The 22,370-nt window shown below is 39.4% G+C and overlaps 1 protein-coding gene across 5 annotated transcripts in view; it reads right to left on the bottom strand.

The window, feature by feature from the left end:
* The window catches only part of EDRF1 (erythroid differentiation regulatory factor 1), a 39,994-nt gene that overhangs the window by 4,850 nt on the left and 12,774 nt on the right, over positions 1-22,370 (bottom strand). For 4 of the 5 annotated variants that reach the window (XM_082673040.1, XM_082673041.1, XM_082673042.1 and 1 more), the window contains 12 exons: positions 20,951-21,208; positions 19,128-19,199; positions 18,677-18,827; positions 16,309-16,497; positions 15,779-15,979; positions 13,962-14,180; positions 12,079-12,302; positions 10,556-10,714; positions 10,232-10,381; positions 8,567-8,720; positions 7,089-7,204; positions 5,512-5,663 (listed from right to left, as the gene is read on the bottom strand). In XM_082673040.1, the coding sequence (XP_082529166.1) occupies positions 5,512-5,663; positions 7,089-7,204; positions 8,567-8,720; positions 10,232-10,381; positions 10,556-10,714; positions 12,079-12,302; positions 13,962-14,180; positions 15,779-15,979; positions 16,309-16,497; positions 18,677-18,827; positions 19,128-19,199; positions 20,951-21,208 (2,045 nt within the window). Of the gene's footprint in view, positions 1-5,511; positions 5,664-7,088; positions 7,205-8,540; positions 8,721-10,231; positions 10,382-10,555; positions 10,715-12,078; positions 12,303-13,961; positions 14,181-15,778; positions 15,980-16,308; positions 16,498-18,676; positions 18,828-19,127; positions 19,200-20,950; positions 21,209-22,370 lie in introns of those variants that run through there. The other variant, XR_014297856.1, reaches the window with a different exon arrangement.

Here is a 22,370-nt window from a genome sequence, read left to right as displayed (position 1 = left end):
ATCACGACTTTGCTTGAACCCATCAGAGAGCTGGGGTTGCAGGGCCACCAACCAGTCTGAAAACTAAGGACAGAGAGGCTAACACTGGGCGAGACAGGAAAGTTCTTTCTCACCTGGGGCAGACACAGCTGGACGCGGCAAGAAGAATTCAGCTAAAATCCTTAATGAGCTGGTAGAGGTCGAGAGAGGGCTGGTGAGGGAGGGGCTTGCAAGAGCCCCAGCAGGAGCTGACGTGAGAGCCTGATGAGAGTCCCAGGCCACGCTCCCGTGGTGCAGGCCTGGGCGAGGGGAAAAGCTGCTGCAGCAGCGGTGGGAGGGGGCGGGGCAGGCAACCCAAACCCACCGGACCCTTCTCCGCAGGAACCAGAAGCCTGAATATGTGGGGCGGGGCTGGGGAGGGAGCAGCGCTGGTGGTGAAGGTCAGTGCAGACAGGGGAAGGGAAGGGAAGAAACACTAGCCCTGGGGGAGGGGCGGGAGCAGGGGGAAGGCCATACCCCTGACACTCAGGGACACAGGGTCTGCCCCAGACTGAGGCTTACCCCAAAACAAGTGCGAAGCCAGGCCAACTCCCCCTCCCCTCCCTAACAGCTACAAAGCACGGAGGGACCAGCGAGTGGAATACAGCTGGGAGCTGTTAAGAGCATGAAGACAGGCCCTCTCTGAGATGCTACAGGAAGAAAAAGACCAAACGTGAAGATGGAGAAGGCGGTACAAAAGGCCTCCACAGAGCTGCTCCACACCGACCCAGGCACTGCCAGAGGGGCACGGGAGGTAACCAAGGCAACAAGAAAATCTCAACCACAGCTGAACACCAGACCTGAAAAATGAACTCAAACTCCTCACACTGAAGGCCTAGCATGAGACAGGTGTACAAACTTGCCAGGCTTAATAATCATTTCCCTCAGTCTACTATCCTACAGGAGATGCCCAGTTTCCCACAAACAATTACAAGATGTAGAAAGGCAAGGAAACCACACACTGCCAGGAGTCAAAGAAGCAACAGAACCAGACTCAGACACGACACAGATGTTGGAACCATCTGATAGGGGATTTAAAATGACAATGATTAAAAGGCTCAAATGGAAAATGTGGACGACATGCAGCATCAGATTGGTAACTTCAGCAGAGAGAGGGAAACTATAAGAAAGAACCAAGGGAAATACTAGAAATGAGGAACACAGTGACAGAGACAAAGAATGCCTTCAACAAGTCCAACTGTATAGGACACAAAACTGAGTCAACAAACAGTGAACTTGCAGACAGGTCAAGAGAAATCACCTAAGCTGAAACACAAAAAGAAAAAACCTGTAAAGAACAGAACACCTAAAAGCTGTGGAACACTATCAAACAGTTTAATATAGGTATAAGTGGAACCAAAGAAAAAGAGAAATTGGAGAAGATATAAAAACACTGAGGAGGGAAAAAAAAATCATACCACCTAGGCATATAATGCCCACACTGCTGGGGGAAGAGAAGGAAGAAATCTTGAGGGCAGCTAGAGCGAAAAAGGTACATGACATACAGAAGACCAAAGATCAGAACAGCAGACTTTGTCAGAAAATGGGCAAACCAGAAGGCAATGCAGCAACATCTCTGAAGTGTGGAAAGAACTCTACACCCAGCCAAAAGATCTTCTAAAACCTGAAGAAGTAATAAAGACTTTCACAAGAAAGGAGGAATTCCTTGCTAGCACACCTACACTATAAAAAATGGTAAAGGAAGTTTTTCATGTAGAAAGAATATGATACCACACAAAAAAATGGTCTATCTACACAGAAGTTAAGAGCACTAGAAATGGAATAAATAAAGGCAAAAAAATTCCTTGTTCTCTTTATATAAACAAAAGGCATACTATCTAAGCAAAAACAGTAGGGTGTATTTTTTGTTTATTACATGTAAAAGTAAAATGAATGATAACAGTACAAATGATGGAAGGGAAAAACTGGGAGCATATTGTTTTAAAGTCTTCACACATGTGAAGCAGTATAATATTATCTGAAGGTGGCCTCCGATTAAGAATGTAAATGCTGGGTCAACCACCAAAACTTTACAAAGTGGTATAAATAATAAATCAATAGTGAAATAAAAAGGAATCATAGAAAATGTTCAATTAACTCAAGGAAGAAAAAGACAAACACAAAATAGCTAGCAAGATGATAGATTTAAATCTAACTACATCAATAATCACATTAAATGTGACTGGTCTAAAAATACCACCTATAGGGCTTCCCTGGTGGCACAGTGGTTGAGAGTCTGCCTGCCGATGCAGGGAACACGGGTTCGTGCCCCAGTCTGGGTAGATCCCACATGCCGCGGAGCGGCTAGGCCCGTGAGCCATGGCCGCTGGGTCTGCGCGTCCGGAGCCTGTGCCCCGCAACGGGAGAGGCCACAACAGTGAGAGGCCCATGTACCACAAAAAAAAAAAAAAAAATACCACCTATAAGTTTGGATTGAAAAAGCAAGACTCAACTATATGCGATCTATAAGAAACTCACATTTAAGTTAAAAGACATAGATAAGTCAAAAGCAAAAGATGGAAAAAGACATTAACCAAAAACACCTGAGCAGCTATATTAATATCAAAGATGGACATCACATGTTATATAAGGGGCTCAGTTCTCCAAGATATAACAGTCCTAAATGTGTATGTGACTAATAGAGCCTCAAAATATGTGAAACAAAACTGAAAGAATCGAAAGGAGAGACAGATGAATCCACACAATTGTCACTAAAAAATTCAACATGCTTCTCTCAGTAACTGACCGAACAAGTGGACAGAAAGTGTGAATACAGAAGACCTGAGCAACAGGCTGAACCAACTAAACCTAACCGACATTTACACAACACTCCACCAAACAGTAAGCTACTCATAATTTTCAAGTGCACATGGAACACCTGCCAAAGCAAACCATATTCTTGGCCATAAAACAAATCTAAACAACTGTGAAAGAAGAGAAATCATATGCAGTTATGATCTCAGCCCATAGTGCAATTAAAATAAAGCAATCAATAATGGAAAGATATCTGGAAAGTCCCAATATTCAGACATTAAGCAGCATGCCTCTAAATAATACATGGATCAAAGAGGACATCTCAGGGGATATAAAAAAATTACTGTGAACTGAATGAAAAGGAAAATATATCAAAATTTGTGAGACATAGCAAAAGCAGTGCTTAGAAGAAATTTTATAGTGGCAAATACTTATATTTAAAAAGAAAAAGGGTCTCAAATCAGTAATTTAGGCTTCCACTTTAAGAAACCAGAAAAAGGGACTTCCCTGGTGGCACAGTGGTTAAGAATCTGCCTGCCAATGCAGGGGACACAGGTTCAAGCCCTGGTCCAGGAAAATCCCACATGCCGTGGAGCAACTAAGCCTGTGCGCCACAACTACTGAGCCCATGCACCTAAAGCCTGTGCTCCAAGAGAAGCCACTGCATGAGAAGCCCATGCACCGCAAAGAAGAGTAGCCCCCGCTCGCCCCAACTAGAGAAAGCCTGCCCACAGCAACAAAGACCCAACACAGCAATAAATAAATAAATAAAGCAGATTAAACCCAAAATAAACAAAAGCAAGGAAATATAAGTGTAGAAATCGATGACACTGAAAATAAAAAAAAAATGGGGGAAGAGAAACCAAACCAAAAGCTAGTTCTTTGAAAAGATCAATAAAATTGGTAAACTTCTAACCAGACCAAAAAAAAAGAGAAGATAAAACTAATATCAGGAATGAGAGAAGGGCTATCACTAAAAACTCCTTTAGATATTAAAAGGCTAATACGGGAATACTGTGAACCTATATATTTGACAACAGATGAAACTCAAGAAGAAAAAAAGACAACTTGAATAATATTATATCTATGAAATGAAATTGAACTAATTGTTAAAACCTTTCATAAAGCCAACTCTACGTTAAAATGGTTTCACCAATAAATTCCAATCTCTTTCAAAAAACAGGAGAGGGAACACTTGCCAATTGATTTTATGAGGCCAGCATTGCTCAAATACCAAAACCAGATAAAACCATCACAAGAGAAGTATAGACTAATACCCCTTAGGAACAGACACAAAAATTCTCAACACAATATTAGCAAATGGAATCCAACAATACATAAAAAAAACAATACACCACAACAAAGTACTAGTTTATCCCGGGGATTCAAAGCTGGTTTAACATTAAAAAAAAAAAAAAAAAAAAAAATCAGGGCTTCCCTGGTGGCGCAGGGGTTGAGAGTTCGCCTGCCGATGCAGGGGACACGAGTTCGTGCCCCGGTCCAGGAAGATCCCACGTGCCGCGGAGCGGCTGGGCCCGTGAGCCATGGCCGCTGAGACTGCGCGTTCGGAGCCTGTGCTCCGCAGCGGGAGAGGCCCCAACAGTGAGAGGCCCGCGTACCGCAAAAAAAAAAAAAAAAAAATCAATGTAATCCACTATATTAACAGATTAAAGATGGAAAATGATAGTCATTTCAATGTATATAGCACAAGCATCTGACAAAAATTTAACATTCATTCATGACAGAAACTCTCAGCAAACTAGGAATAGAAGGGAACATCCTCAACTTGATCTACAAACACCTGTAGCTGATGTCACACTTCATAGCAGGAGACAGAATGCTTTCTCCCTGAGATACTAAGGAACTGAAATCAGGAGAGGAATTAACTATAAAGAGGCAGCAAGAGGGAATTTTTGGATTGATGGAACTGCTCTGTGCCATGATTTTGTCAGCAGACATACATATCTATGCATCTGTCAAAGCTTGAAGAACTGTACACCACAAAGGATGAATTTTACTATATATAAATAAAACATAAAAAGAGACAAAAAATTATCTGTATCCCAATTTTATAAACTGGTAAAATACGCAAGGATAACTGATAAGAATGAATATATTAGGATAAATGATTCTCCTTTTTCTATTTTTCAAATTTTGTAATATGGCTGGATTATACTTATACTAAAAAAAATGAAAGGCATATTGTTTATATTATTTTCCTGATCTAGTATTTACTACCAGAATTTCAAATTAAATTAATAATCCCAACATAATAACTCTGGAAAACAACATAATTGTATAAGATGTTATAGGTGTATTTGCTGAGATGCTCACTCTTCTCTTCACTAGTTTCTTGGGTAGAGAGACTTTGATGTTCTGTCACCTACTTTTAATGATGCGCTTGGCCCTGAGTATCTAAACTATAGTTCTGACTTCCCATTAAACACAATGCTCAGAAGAGTTACAAGAAACAGTCAAGGTCTTCATTCCAGGTCATTCATCTCTCTCAGGGAAAATATTACAACCTATAGGGTATTTATCCTTAGGCAGTAAGATTTCTTTGTTTCTATAATCTCAACACGTAGTAGGCCACATGGAGATGATTCTCACTCAATTTAACAAATCACGAAAGAGCACCACTTAAAACACACAACGAAGAATGGGGCCCATCCTTTTACAGTATCAGTAATAAAAAGTATATAGGTAAGGTGCTTGGAAAGAAATTTCCAAAAAATTTACCTTGTTTTCTTTTTAGTTGACGACAGCAGTTTGATGGACTGAAGAAGAAGGAATGACAAGCGAGATTCAAATATACCCAGGAGTTTTATCACTTCTTCTCGATTGAGACTAGGAGAAGAATCAGCAGCTGGAGGGGTCTCTTCACTCTTAGGCTAGAAACAACAAAACGTTATTTCACCTAAGCTACCTCACAGTTTCATACTAAAGTGATGGAACCGCCATTTCAATAATCCAGTAAACTTTTAAACCAAAAGCAAAAAAGAGCAAACCTGAGATGATTTTTCCCTCGGGGACAGCCTGCTGGCAGCCTCATCACGGCCTCCTCCTCCCTCCCCTGAGAACATTTTGATAGACTAAACCACATTAAAAAAATGTCTCAGACCTAAAAGGCACTTACGTAGTAGAAACTAATCCTGAACAAAAACCTCCTGACTTTCCAACGTCAGACGCTCAAGGAGCAAGATGGAAATGGGTACTGTATGGTTTGAGAACCAGAGTTTGGAAATAGGCTGGAGGCCACTGGGACTCAGGGAAGCTTTCAGCAGAAGGCAGCATGAATGTGGGAACACCTGGCAAACTGCAAAGGCCTTCCCAAGGAGCCTGCTTAAGCCCAATCACCGTTCAACTGCAGACAGTTTAGTGGAAATTATAAAAGAAGGCACAGACCTTTCTCTTAAAAAAACAAACAGGGCTTCCCTGGTGGCGCAGTGGTTGAGAGTCCGCCTGCCAATGCAGGGGACACGGGTTCGTGCCCCGGTCCAGGAAGATCCCACATGCCGCGGAGCGGCTAGGCCCGTGAGCTGTGGCCACTGGGCCTGCGCATCCGGAGCCTGTGCTCCGCAACGGGAGAGGCCACAACAGTGAGAGGCCCGTGTACCGCAAAAAAAAAAAAAAAAAAAAAAAAGCAAAACTTAATAGACTTTATACTCCCAGGGCCTTATTATTAACCAAGGTCTATGTGGTTATTTAAAGAAATAATTTTTTTTTAATAAATTTATTTATTTTATTTTTGGCTATGTTGGGTCTTCGTTGCTGCGTGCGGGCTTTCTCTAGTTGCGGCGAGCGGGGGCTAATCTTCACTGCAGTGCGCGGGCTTCTCATTGTGGTGGCTTCTCTTGTGGAACACCGGCTCTAGGCGCACAGGCCTCAGCAGTTGTGGCACGTGGACTCAGCAGTTGTGGCTTGCGGGCTCTAGAGCTCAGGCTCAGTAGTTGTGGCACACAGGCTTAGTCGCTCCGCGACATGTGGGATCTTCCCGGGCCAGGGCTCGAACACGTGTCCCTTGCATTTGGCAGGCAGATTCTTAACCACTGTGCCACCAGGGAAGCCCACAAGAAATAATTTTAAAATATAAAAGATGAACTTGTAAATTTGAGTTTAATAATTCCACCAAGAAAATGTAATAATCACTGTTAACAGGTTTTTATGCAGAGCATATGTATTTACGTATCTGTACACACACAATGCATATAGACACATTTATACACATACACGCATCCCATATGCCCACTATACACATCACGTAGCATTTAGTTTAAGACACATAAAAAACAATGATAAATCTTTTTTCCATTTACCTGGTCAAATTCCTCTACAAGCTCCTTTCTGATGAGCTGGAATGCATGCTTAGTTCTCACCATTATATCAAGAGCCCCAGAAAGTGTTTTTAATTTTCCAATATTGCTATTCTGACCTAGAGTGTCAAACACAAAATGATCATTCCTTTAAATATAAATCTAGAAACCCATCCAATGTCAATGTATTAATGAAAATTCCGATTTTCAAATGCTGTAAAGGTAGCTCATGAGAATCCCAAGAAATCTTCTAAATCCGATAATTTTGTCTAGTAATTATCCCTAAAGAAAAATAGTAAGACTTGACAAGGCAATAAACAATCATTGTTTCCCTGCCTCACTATCTGGTTTTACAGTCACAGTATTAAACATTTTTTAAAAAGGAAATTAAGCATACTTACCATCTTAGCAGATTTGTTCCCAGTATCTACTTTTTTTTTTTTTTTTTAATAAAAACGATGCCTGCTCATTCTAAGGAATTCAAACATGGCAGAAAATTCAAAGATGCAAATTGGAAAAGAAGATCACCCCAGACTGCCCCCAGAAAGAGCTACTATTAATCCTGGGTGACCACCTAAGACATTCAGCTAGGCACTATATACTGGCAAAAAGTTTAAAAAGATGCTTTTAGTAAAAAGTATTTCTAAAAACTGTTCTGAATAGGTAATAACACTGTCAAAATGTATACGGTACAAATGGGCATACACTGAAAGCCACGGAAATGACAGTGCCGTCAGTTTCTCGTCCATCCTTCCAGAGATACTATATAAAGAGTCATGCATATGTTAAATATTAAATTTATTTTAATTTTATAGAAGAAAACAACTGAAAAGAAACCAATGGAATTGCTGTACTTCAAATAAATGTCTCTTGTTTCTTTACCACACAAGAGATATTTCTCAAAAGATCCCTGTGCAGAGGGGAGCAGGTGAACAAGACCAAGGAGGGACTTTAGAAAAAATCACTCAGTGGTGGAGGGCCAGCTTACTCCGCCGTGGGAAATGATAAATGAAGTGCCTCGCTTTCGCCCTCCCTGCCCTCCCACTTCATCGCCACCTTGCTCAGGATCTGCAGTTAAAGTCTGTTCTAGAACCACAATCCAAAGCTGCCAGTCTTGGTTCTTCGTTCAAGGGGACTCAGTGAGGCCCACCACTTCTCCATCACCGCTTCTCCACTCCCATCTTGTTCATGATGCTTAAAATCTTTAATTGTCTAAACTAACTTGTCATAATTTTTTTTCAAGTAAGAAATCCTGGGCTATATTTCAGTATATCTACTCATTAAACATAAGCTAATGCATTTCTCTAAGTTTTAAAAAGCATTTCAAAAGATGTCCCTACCCAAAGACATTAACTACGGGCAAATTCAAAAGAAAACAACATTGCTTACATCCAAGAGAGATCCATAGGCTGCCTCACTCTAAGGCAACCCAACACTAAGCCAATGCATACAAACCTGCAAAATAAAGAAGTGAGACTTACTGGTCATCTGAAATTCTGCAAATGCTACTCTTTCTAACTGTACTCTAAGTAGTTCACATGGAGCATCTTTCAGAAGCTGAAAAAGCTTTACAGCTTTGCTGTAATGAAGATCTGCTAGCACCCGGTGCTGCTTCCTAAGATATTCATCACCAACCTAGAACCAAAAATAAAATAAATCCTAAGGCTTTGATTTCACAATAACTACTTAACCAAGTCTCTAGACCACTAAATACTTTTTAGTGTTTTGTTACAAGTCTTAGAGTTTTAGCTCTTACATTTAGGGTCTTTAATCCATTTTGTTTATTTTTATATGTTATGTGAGGGAGGAGTCCAACCCTATCCTTCTGCACGCAGATGTCCAGTTGTCCCAGCATGATTTGCTGAACAGACAATTCTTCCCCCAGTGAATTGTCTTCGAATTCTCTCAAGCTTGCTTTTGCCGTGAGGATATTAGGCCATCTGGACAAATGTGAATTTAGGTTGGGGGCCCTCTGTGGCAAGGGGAAAAGAGTCTAGGGCCACCTCAGAGTGGAAAAAACCCTCTCCAGATTCAGCTGGACCTCAAAGGACAGTATTTCCAGGATAAAGGCATCCCAGAAGTAAACCCGCACCCAAGGAACTGCAAGATAATTTGTCTTGGTGCTGAGCTAAGAAAGGGACAACAACAAAACAATACAAAAATATCCCTGAGAAACTATAAGCACAAGACTCCTAGCAGAAGCAAGGCAACCTCTCTGAAGGAGGGCACCTTCAGCTCAGGCCTCAAATTATCCTTAGAAATACATGCATTTGAGCACCAGGATTCAGGTACAAGACTGTTCATCATATTATTGCTAATAGCCTCAAACTAGAACCACCCCAAAGTTCACTAATCATAGAATGGATAAATAAACTGGGATATATTCATTTAATGAATACTGTTGAGCTGAGAAAATGAACAGCTATATGTATCAACCTGGAAGAATCTCCAATACATGATGTTAACTAAAAAGCAGTAAGCCACAGAAGAATATGTACAGTATGACTTGTTCTATAAAGTTCACAGCCAGGTAAAATGTAAACATGCCGTTTAAGTGGTAAAGCACAGAAAAGGTACAGACATAACAGAAAATCTGGGACAGTAGTTAATCTAGGTGGTAAAAGACAGAAAAGGTACAGACATAACAGAAAATCTGGGACAGTAGTTAATGTGGGTGGGTACTGAGAGAGACTCAACAGGGAGGGGTACACAGGGGATCCCTGAAGGAGTCTTCCATTTCTTAACCTCAAGGTGAGGTACCCAGGGGTTTCCTTTGTTTTTCTTTAAACTGTATAAATGCTTCACATACATTTTCTATGTGCTTTTATATGCATGCTCTATTTCAAAATAAAAATTTTTTTAAATGAGCAATGCATACTTTAAAATTGACATAGAACCGTTACTATAACTACATTTTTAAAAAATCTAAATAATACACCCAGGCAAACACATAATTTTGCAAACTAAGACCCAATTATAATAAAAAAATACATAGCATAGGAGAAAGGGGAAAAATACCCACAGTCCAAGTTTTTCTCAAATGGCTAAAAGAATAGATGGCATTTTAAATGTTACAGAAATGTAAGAAAAGCACCAGAACACCTTTAAATGGACTTGGCACTTAACTTCAATAGAAATGGCAATACCTGATTCCTCAGACAACTGTGGTACATGGACGCCAGCCTGTGATGGATGGTTGCAGCTCGGTACTGACAAAGAGGCTGTCGAGCAGACACCAAGTCCACATCACAGTATTTCAGGGACTTCATCATAGCCTCACTGACTTCTTTTTCAATCTGTGTATTTTTTTTAAGGGGGAGGAAAAAAATGACAATCCCATAATCTTATGTAAGAATCTTAAAAACATTTAAATACTGCTTGTCAAGAAAAAGACTATAACAGATGCTCAATATGTGTCAAACAAAGGAATAAGTAAGGTTAAGACTTCTTTATAATCCAGCAAATATTACCTGCTCTTGAGCTTTTCTAGATAACGGAGCATAATCTTGCTGTAGAGTTGCCATAGTAAAATAAGTAGTGGACAATTCCCAATTCACTGAGTCCCAAACAGCTGAGTGTGTGTCTCGTGTTCCCAAGGATCTTAGAGCTTTCAAGTAGTAATCAACAGCCTGCAAGGGAGGAAAGAGGACCATTGTGACTCAGTTTAAATATACACCATAAAGTAAAACATGTCTCACAATCACCCCAACATTAATTTGAGAGAATTTATAAAAGACCAGTATCAGGAGGAAAGGAAAAAAGTAAATCAGTGACACAGTTTCAATGAAGAAAGTGATTTAAAGTGGACTACATGTTGCCCACATTTCCTCTCGAGTCTATCATCAGCCCAGCTGAGTGTCTTATGACTCATGTGAAGCATAAGGATGCATTTTTTTCATTTGTTTTCCTTTCTTTCTAAATGAGAATTACAGCTTATATAACTAGCAAACTAGAAAAAATAATCTGACAAGTCTATGGATAAAAAATTTGCTGGGTTTGATTGTATAAAGAAGCAACCCTTCCCACCTCTGTCACCACCATGCTGAAATACATGGTCATGGTATGTAATCAAATAAAATCACACTGAATTCCATCACCCAGCAATAATTTCTACATTTCTGGTGTGTACTTATCCACTTTTTCTGTGTATATGTAGGCTTAAAGAAAAACAAGGTCACTTTTTTTTTTTAAGTTCTCTATGCAATGAACATTGCTCACTAATGTAATTTAAACAGCTTCAAAGTTCTCGACTAAATGAGTGTTCTTGTACCTCCCCCAATGCTGGATATTACCATTTGCCAAAAAATGTTCACAATTTGATTAAAAAAACTTGATTTTTAAATTTCATAAAAGTTTAAATTTTGAAATTTTTCTTACATATTAACCATTTACTTTTTTTTTTTTTTTACATGTATGACTTTTTTGTTCAAGGTTATTTGTTCTTCTATTGGGGCAGTTTATTTTCAATGATTCTTAATTGTTCTTTATATATTAAGGATTTATTAACCTCTGATCTGTCATGTATGCTCTAAGTATTTTCCCTGGATTGTGGACTGCTTTTCAATTTTGCTTTCTGTTGTGCATTTAAAAAACAATTTTTATGCATTTGAATTTATCCATCTTTTATGTCGCAATTTTTGCTCTTTGTGTTACGCTGCAAAAGTCCTTTCCCATCCTATCAGAGAACCGTCTACCTGTATTTTCCTCTGGGACTTCCAGAGTTTCACTTCTCTGTGTCGATCTTTAATCGATCTGACAGTGCTCTCACTACACCGATGTAATTTACTGAACAATTATCTTTCCCTACCTGTCATCTTCACTACTAAATTCTCAGTATTCTTCCAGTTTCTAAGTGTTTTAATGATCTGTCTAGTCCTGTGCCATCACCACAGCTGTTAATTATTTTAGTTTTATAAACTTTTAGTGGAGCTGTAGCAAAGTGTAAAGGACAATCAGGTGTGAATAGATGAGGTCCAACATGTAAGCAAGTTACCTTATTGTAATACAAGCCTTCTTCTGGAGAAAATTCACGTTTAAATTCATCACCTGCACCACAGTGAGCCTGTGCACAAATTCGCATGAGTCGTCCCGTGTTACATAATAAAAGGGCAGCATTTGTGACATCGTCAATTGACTCAAAGTTGTGAATTCCCTTTTCAAAACAAGAAAAGCTTTTTTTCCACAACTGCTGCTCTGCAGTAGACACAGTTTTGCTCACTTCACAAAAAAAGAAAGAAAACAATTGTGTAAGCAGATATCAGCGTAAACCCACCAGTGTCTCTCGATGAGATGATGAGAGCATGGCAGTGACAGGATGTCTAGTGGACCACCAGCCACCTGGACCCACTGCAGCGCACTATTCTCATCACACCTGTGTCCCCCCCGCCCCCCGCCCCAAATTCATGTTGAGGCCCTAACCACAAATGTTGACTAAGGTTTCATTTATGAGGTCATAAGGTGGGACCCTGATCCAAAATGACTGGTGTTCTCATAAGAGAGAGAGATGTCAGGAACACACACACAGAAAAGACCAGGTGAGGACACAGCAAGAAAGTGGCCACCTGCAAGCCAAGAAGAGAAGTCTCAGAGAAATCCAACCTTGGACTTCCAGCTCCACATTGTGAGAAATAAATTTCTGTTGTTGAAACCACCTAGTCTACGGCAGCCGGGCAGACTGACACAACACTCGGAGTCCTCGTCTCTATTAACCAGATGATATTAAAGCAGGCATATAAAAACATCGAGCAAAGCACTATTGTATAAAGATTCAAAAGACATGGTCCCATGAATTTCAAGAGGCACAGTCCGTGTCTTCTCTAATTCTCCTAGGTTTCTGACAACCACTTTCCATACACCTTCACCAACTTCCTCCTCCAGAGGCACCTTAAAAGCATAGGTTCTTATATCTCAATTTTAAAACTGTATTATATACGTATAAATAACAACAACAAAAAAGCACAGGTTCTCCCACCGGCAATGACCTCTGTACCCCTGTGGCAAGTGCAGCTCACAGATCAGCAGGCACACAATAACTTATTCAACCTACCTGCTGTCCTGTTTTATCTCGGCCCTTTTGGTTTCCCATGCTGTGTGTACAGCCTCTACAGTTTCACCCATTCTCATGGCTTCAACTATCACCCCTATGTGAATGGTTCCCAACCTATGCCTTGCTAACCCAAAGAGCTCTAAGCACACATTTCTAACTGACTACTAAATCATACCATTCACGTACATGTCCACTGGCTCCTCAAACTCAACATGGGTGCAGATGAATCCATCCCCCTCTGCCTGAATCACTGAAGACCACTCGCTGCTCCTCTAAACACCCACTGGACACTATATCTTTGGCTCCTTCCTAACGCTGCCTACTCCAGTCGAGACATCCCACCTTTCCCACATCTGCCTGCTGCAATCATATCATGTTGCAATCTGCCCAAACTACACCTTCTTCCCACAAGCCTTCCAAGAAAGCCACAACTTCAAGGAGCATCTTCCTTTCCCCACTCCTCTACTGTACGGCATTTGTACTTATAGCATTTTTCAGAGATTTGTATTCATATCCGGCTTCCCAGCTCGGAGAACTATGTCTTAGCCAATTACATATCCAGTATAGAGCCTAGCACATGGCTGACTGTCCAACTCACTTCTGAAGTGATCAGATGGAGGACGGAGGACAGTGAAATGATGACTCCCAAGGGGAAATAATGTCTTTTCCTACTTTTACTCCTTGAGAATTTAATAATAAAAGGTTCTTTAATAGTGCACCCCTTTATGACATAAAATCAAATGCCACAGTTCTTGGCTTGAACCATGTAAAATCAGCATGATTTTCTAAGAGAACGGGCAATAAAGACAGGACCCCAGAGACGTACTCACCTACTCTCTCACTCTGTAATGCGGCAGCCTGATTCATGTAAAAGACACCGATTTCATTTCTAATGTTACCCATTCTCTTCAATACTTGTATATACTGTTCTGGATTTTGACTTTTTAAGTCACTAAACTGCAAGATTTCATTAGCAGCCTCATAACATTTACAACTAACTGAAAGTTGACTTTCTAAGTCCGTAGACAAATCAGTTGCCCATGCAAATCCTTAAAAGAAAAAAAAGGAAACATCACCATGAGTCATATGAACCCTTATTCCTTAGTATCTAAGTAATCTAATACTTTTAAGACAAAATAACATATAGTAAAATTATGCTTATACCATAATATGCAATATACTATAAACATAGTAAGATTCAATTAATACAACTAAAATTTTAAATTTCAAAAGAAAAGATCTCTGAATTTATTTTAAAAACTATATTTTCTTGGGACATTAATGTTGGATTAAAAGAAATACTTTCCTGCCTCAAAACAACTCCCAAGACCCAGATTTTACCAGGTCCACTGCTTATTGGTACAGACCTAAAGTTGTCCAGTGATACAAGGTAAACCAGTTTTTCCTTTTTAATTACTGGAAACAGTTCTTGAAATAAAGTTCGGATTGCTACAGAGGCTAGTTATGTACATTAGAGTTTGCCAATGTAAGTTTATGTCACTGAAGAAGCTGACAGATAAGCTCTCAAAGACTTAAACGTGCCCTCTAGTGGAGACTGGAGTAAACTCACGTGCAGGGCCCAAAAATTCAAGGGAGAAAAAGGGTAGTACTCCTGCTGATAACTTTCAAGAGCACATCACTCTTACCAAGAAGTAAATTATATGAAATTAACATGATGGGAATGGCAAAAACAAACTTAAGGATTTTATCACCATGTTTATTAAAATAAAATGATTGAGAAACTCAGAAGGGGAGAAGGGGAGAAAGAGGGCAAAAAAACCCCACAATAATACATTTCCTCCGCCAGTATACCTCTCTAGATGTTAACAGTCCAAAGTTTTTTGGGATGTGGATATAAAGTGATATAAACGATTTAAGAGCATAATAAAACAACTCCATACATTACAAAAGCACCTAATGTCTCACTTACTGCCCTAATTGCAAGGTGCTTATATATAACTGTACTGAGCTAAGAGGGAGGGATACTGCTCTGCAGACTAAATTCTCCTATCTTCCAAAAACAGACAGCTGTGAACTACATTTAAAAAATAATGATCACTGGGGCTTCCCTGGTGGCGCAGTGGTTGAGAGTCCTCCTGCCGACGCAGGGGACACGGGTTCGTGCCCCGGTCCGGGAAGATCCCACATGCTGCGGAGTGGCTGGGCCCGTGAGCCATGGCCACTGATCCTGCGCGTCCGGAGCCTGTGCTCCGCAAGGGGAGAGGCCACAACAGTGAGAGGCCCACGTACCGCAAAAAAAAATAAAATAAAAAAATAATGATCACTGTATCTTAGCCCTCAGGAACCATTCAAAAGGTGAACCATTCAAAAAGTAATTCATCCACTTTTACCAACTGTTACTCCTTTTCAAAAGAAAATTATGGCTTGGTTAGCTGACTAAAGGGTTTCCCAGAAAAACCTTACAAAGAGAGAAGTGTAAAAAGTCAATACGATTGTCTCCAGAGACTATTTTTTAATTAGTTCTAGTTGTATAATTACTAATTATAAAATACTTCAAAACCACTTTATACACAAATACACAGGATCATGTTCAATTTAACATTAAGAAATGAAACAAAACAGCAATACCGAAACACTAACATTTCTGGCATTTTTCTGAATCAAACGATGAGTCTCACTGGCATACCTTGACAACTGGACTCCCTGTGGAGGCTGTGTAATATTTCCTGGTCTTCTTTTGTTTGGTAATTAAACTCTTCAAGGTGTGCCGCTCTATTATTTGCATTCTGGGCCAGCATTAGTTGGATATCACCACAGAGTGTTAAATATTGAGAAAGAAATAGCAGCACTTCAGAAAGCATATTGGTGCAGAGGCAGCAATAAGTATCTATGTGGAAAGGGTAGGAAGGAGAAAAAACACAGCACATTAAAAATGAAGGAATACAGTAAAAATTAAGAAAATCTGTTACCAGCTGAAAGTTTTGTACCAGTGTATCTAAGTTTATTTTATGTCACATATCACATATGACTTCATGTATTTCAAAATGAAGCGATGTTAAACCAAAGTGGAAAATACTAGGAAACATATACAAGATTAGAAAAAAAAATTTTAGTTAAATTTAAAACAGAAATAGGATTAAAATTTCACTGATTCAGATGCCTTCTCCGTTCTCTCCTCCCAATGCCTATTAAATATTTTCATTTATAGTAACTTACCATGGCTCTGCAAAGCTAATTTAATGTATCGTAACGCTCTTCCATATTTCTGAAGACTCATGGCAGCATCAGACAAAACATAATAGGCCTTTGATGACTTGAGAATCAGCTGGAGTTTCATTTTATGTTGCCAAGAACCAGGGATCATTCCAGACTGACTGGAATAATTACCCTTCTGAAGGGAGCCCACTACGACATGAGGGAAAAAAGGCAGCACATTTTATTTGAATGTAAGTCTCACTGTAAAAAAATTTTGCTTCTTGATAAAAACCCTCCAGGCCTAGGTACTATTAATAGCTACAACAAAACTGGTAAATACTGTATCTTACTACTTAAATGCAATGAAGTAGAAGAGCAGTGTTTTGACATTCTCACTTGGGACTTCCAAAGGCCTGCTCCTCCGTAGCTGTCAACTCTGTCACTCTTTCAGGGTCACTAACATAACTAAGCTCATGACTGACATCTACGTCCTTTCTCTAGTCTATGCGTCGACCTGCCAAAAAGTTCACCTTCCTAAAGCACAGCTTTAATCACAGTGGAACTCCTGTTCTAAAACATTAAAATGGCTTCTCACCACTTATTCAATCATGTCTCAGCATCTCAGCCCACTTCCTAAGCTCCATTTCGTTTAGCCTTACCTCCTTGTACTCCACGCCTACTCTCCACCAACCAAAATCAAGGTGCAGCTTGTTGCCTACATAGACCCTGTTTTCCCTGTATCCCATCTGGGTTTACTGCTTCCTCCACCAGGAATACTTTCTGAAGTCCAGCCCATTACTACCCTCTTCAGCCAACAAATGACCACTTCTGTGCCAAGCACCGTGCTAGGCACCAGAAACAGTGACATGAAGTTATATGGCCTCTGTCCTTGAAGACCCCACAGACCAAGGGTGGAGATGGGCCAATAACATAAACCACAACAAAATATATTAAGTGCAATGACAGAGAGAAGAGCAAAATGCTGTGGGAACCCACCCCCCATCATCTCCCAGCTTCAAGATGTCTCATTTTATTTTATTTTTTTTAAAGATGTCTCATTTTTTGATCAGCTCCAACACTTGAGTCTTTCAAAGCAATGAAAAGTACTTAGTCTCTTATGGTTTTATTTGTGCATGTATTTCTTTTTCCTCTGCTACTGTTATGCATTTTCTACATGCGAGGCATTGTGAGAAAACCAAAAATGAAGAAGATGAAGTTTTGCTCACAAGTGTGTTCGTGTGTGTGTGTGTAAAACCATTAGACACAGCTGACGATGACTGAGGCAGGCCTCAGTTAAGTGCTCACAGGACAGAGTGGTGAGGGAACCAAGTAATTCTGGGGATAGAGGTTAGGACGGAGACCTTAAACAAGAGCAGGATTTTCAACAGCTGAGATGCGGAGGAAGGAGGAGACAGAAAAGGCATTTCAGAGGAGAGAACACCATGAAGGAAGCACAGAGACAGGGGTCTCGAGTGCTGGTGTGGTCCTCCTCATTGTGGGTAGACTCAGGCTGGCACACAGGAAGCACTACATAAATGCTGGGGAAATGAATCCTGCCACGCACACTGCCCCCCGCCCCCTTATGTTCATGAAGGGAAGAAAAGACCTTTTAGAAAGCACTTGATACTATTTTAAACATACTGGCTTTCAAAACACTTTTTAAAATAACTGAAACTGATTTAAAAAAACAAAGGGGGGGGGATATGGTTGGAAAAAGAAATACAACTTAGATTAAAATAAATGAGAAATTCAGGACTTTGACTTCAAAGTCCACATGTTCCTCATGAAGTGATGTCCTTGAGGAACAAATCAGACCCTTTATAAGTGACTCCTGCAGCTTATCCAAGTGCCGTAAGGAGACAACGGCTACCACTCCTAAGGTGCTCATTATGTGCACTGTTCTAAGCACGTTACATACATTAACTCACTGAATCCGTGTAAGAGCCCTTTAAAGTAGGGACTATTACTGTCTCTACTTTGAGAGAAAACAAGGCTCAAAAAAGTCAAACAACCTGCCCTAGTGAAGCTGAGATCTGAAGCTGTGCGGTTTGGTTCCTAAGTCCTTGTGCTTAAACCCTTGACTGCATCTACTGAAGTGGGGCTTTCTCAGGAGAACCCCACCGTGCTGAAGGCATTAGTTCCTCACAGCAGGTAACAGGAGGAAGCAGGTTCCTTATGTTCTTCTTAGAACTATCTATAAAGGATCGAAATTATCCTGTTTTATTTTATATTTCAATTGAAAGGATATCTTCCCCCACTTTCCATTCACATGATATCCTTTTTCTGAATTCCTTTCAATGAATGCCTTAATTGACCTAAGTCTGCTGTTGAAAAGGCCTACTATATTATTCCGCTGAAAAGGCCTTATTTGCACTTCAATTCAACTTACTTTTGTCCAAAAACAAGGCCATCTGCTTCTCCAGACCCTCAGGACCCCCCCTTGTGGATTCATCTTCATATTTTAGTGGGATTGGGGTGTTGGGGTCAGCGGCAGGGAGGTCACTTTCTTTTTTGATGCTGCTGTCCACAGATTTTAAACCCTTTAAAAGAAGAGAAACATTTACTATACGTGTCACTGAACACCAACTGGAAACTAAATATAAGGCAATATCTGGACTACTAGATACATTTAGGAGAATTTAAATTTTGAAAACAGACTTTAAAAAACTACTACATTTGACCTGAAAATTAGGAGACATTAATTTTCAACTTATGCTTAAAGGGGGGGAAAATCACAGTAGAATATCATTCAGAATAACATGTAGGCACCAATAAACAAACACTATTTGCATATCAAGTACAAGTTTTACTGAAACGGTGCAGTCTACACTGAAACTTACCTCCAGAACGTAGGTAAGCACAAGTCTACAGCGCTCTTCTGTGTCATGGCAAACTGGAAATGCGCAACTGGGCTTCAGAAACAAACATTTAAAATTATTAATAGGCACTGATATGACAAATTCCATCTCCTGGGAATTAGTAAAACTCTACAAGTCAATAATTTTGAAATTTTCTGTATATTCAGCTTAGTGAGGTATCTGACATTTTAAGGCTAATGCACTGTTTAATTGCAGAGTAAACTGATATAAGCATCAACAAAAATCTTGCTTAAAAAGATCTTCCAGCATACATGTTGCTTTAAGTACTTAAAATTCAAAAAAATAATTCTATTACAACAAAAAAAGCAAGAATGAGAGTAGTAATGTTTTAAATAAATGTATACCTAATCCGACGGGTGAGCTTGACTCCTAATCAGCACTAGTTCTTGGTAACACACAGTTAATAATATCATCAATTTAGCAGTAAGTTAACAAGTATTGCCAATGGTCTCACTGTATAATTTATATACTTAATTAGGAGGAGAACCAGTTAACAGCCTCCATCTACTGAGTGATATCATGTGTAAGAGCTTCTGCGAGGCATTCCATTTGGTGAATTTTAGGAGGCTGGAATTACCATTCTCCTTATACAGAGAAGTAAACACAGATGTTCAGTAATGTGTTCAAGCACTCAGTGAGCGAGTGCTGAGGCCGGGGCTCCGGAGCCATGCTGCCTGTACTTCAGGAAGTACTGAGATAAGGCAAAGCTACCATGAAAGACATGTTTATGTGGATACTATGACTGTATTTCTGAGTGCTTTCAATATTGATAGAAAGTGCTGTCTCTGTAAAAAACAAAAAAAAAATCTGTAAGCATACCATTCTCCAAATGTAATCACATTCTGTTACAATGCAGTTTCCCAAATATAGGTACCTTTTACAATCAATGTTTTTGTTTATAATCAGAAACATTTTTTTACTGTACTGCGGGGTTCAAGCTGCAAGTGCACTAAAATTCAGAAAGACGGTTTATGAGAGACAGAAAAAAAGGCAGTGGGGCTAAGGTAAATGAGAGGAGAAATGAAGGAAGAGAAGGTCAGAAGGACAGGCAATGTTTTGGGGTGACACAGAGGTGTCCTCTAAAAACCTATTTGGATATAAAATTTCCACCTGAAAGTTAAACTCAGAGCTTAAATTAAGAGATTATCTATAAATATGACAGGAAATTAATTATAATTTAGAAAAATGAAACATAATTACACTGTCTAGAAAAAGATGGATGGTATGACAGTCAACACAATTGACACCAAGAGAAACCAAAAGGGCAGGAAGCTCTTAGGGTCTTTCGGGCTGTGACCAGAGAAGAGACATGTCCAATCCAGCTGACATGGCCACAGTCACTGAAAAGCACCATCCTGTAGCACAGGGACAATGTGCCAGATTTCTCCACATATGGATCAATAATGAGCCACCCATGTGCTCTGATTCTACGTGCACCAAGCAACCTACACATTCAGTCTCCCAGCAACACAGCAATCGGGAAGAAGTACCATGGTGAGCAGCCAGGGCTGCACACTGGTCACTGGAAAGGAAAATCTCCCACATAAAAATTAACATATTGATGTGGTTTACACATCAGCCCACCATAGGTCTGCATGTGGATCAGTTACCCTGGGACAACTATAAAACCAAGTTTCAGAATTCATAGAGCTAATGATTATTAGACCCTAGACCATAAAAGATTTACTGAAGTAATGCCATCTCTTGAGATGCTAACTGTATTCAATTAACGATTGTTTGTTTTTCCATTGATGAAATTTTAATACAAATTTCAATATGCTTACTCTGATTTGATGAATGGATTTGTATTTTTCTGGAACTGACAATTCTCCAACAGACTTAATTATAGCTACTGCTTTGTTATCATCTGATGGATCAGAACAGGTGCTGTAGGATACGTTTTCATCGCTGTCTGGCATCTCCTCCTCCTCTTCACTATAACTTTCATCAGAATTCTCATTTAATGGAGATTCTGAACTTTCTTTTTTAGGTTCATCCAATTGGAAGAGTTCTGAAAGCATGTAATTGGCTGAAGCAATAATCTTATAAAAAGAAAAAAATATAAGTAACTCATCAAAATCGAGCATTCTAAAGTGGAATGAATTTTACTACTGTACTTTTAAGAGACCTGCAGACAGGCTGTTTCCACCACAGACTGTTAATACACACTGAAATGTTCCTGTTTCAAAGTACCAATACTCTGAATGTACTCTGTAAAATCCTCATGGGTTGATATGTTTATTTCCTAAAATTATTCCATTCCCAGCCCTCTCTCTTAAGAAAAAGTGGCAAATGTATTTCACTGGAGACAAGTTTTCACGTATAAAGTGTCATAACTAAAATGTTAGCAACACATCACTCCGTATCAACCAAGAAACAAGAATTTCTCTTTACACGCTATGAACTAATTAGTTTATCTTTAATAGGCAACTAATATTTACTATACGACCTATGGTTCCAGGGGGAAAACCTCCACTAGCTTAATGAGGGAAAAGTCCAGAAAATCTGGTTTCTCTTAAAATTAGCATTTATATATTAGCATTTATTTTACTCTACTGTTTAGGTAATTCTTAGTCTCAGACATGCAATAGTCTTAACACTATTTTTAACTTATTAACCACCATCACCTTAATCAGCAATTAGACATTTAAGCCAGAAATTGCTTTGCCATTTTTCTTCAAAAACAGTTTATCTTGGTTTGGTCTCTAGGATAATCTTTATCTCCAAACTGCACGTGGCCACAACTAAAAGGAACTTGGATCTTTAAAAAAAAAAAATCACAGATACTACATATCTCTTCTGATTTAAACAGGACACAACTATCCTTACACTGAAACATACAGTTGTCAAATTCAGACACCTGAGGGTAATAAGGGTGGTGTAAAACCATGGGCACAGCACTGAGGTTGTTTTAAGAGACGCTTTTATATACTGAGGTACAGGATGTGGTCCTTATTCATACTGACATTCATGTAAATGGATCTTTCAAGAGACTATAGTTTTCCACCTTTTAACAGTGATAATACAAAGGAAAAACAGCACTACTTCATTAAAATTGTGTGAATTGTAAATTTATAGAACAGTGCTATCCAAGAGAAATGTGAGCCAGACACAAAATTTAAAATTTTCTAGTGGCTACATTAAAAAAAAGTAAAAACTGGTTGAAATCAATTTTTTCTTTTTTTTTTTTTTTGCGGTACGTGG

This window comes from Grampus griseus, assembly GCF_964374135.1.
Source record: "Grampus griseus genome assembly, chromosome: 16".
NCBI classification, from domain to species: Eukaryota; Metazoa; Chordata; class Mammalia; order Artiodactyla; family Delphinidae; genus Grampus; species Grampus griseus.
The sequence above is the reverse complement of the archived record's forward strand: the minus strand, read 5'-3'. Positions and strand labels throughout refer to the sequence as shown.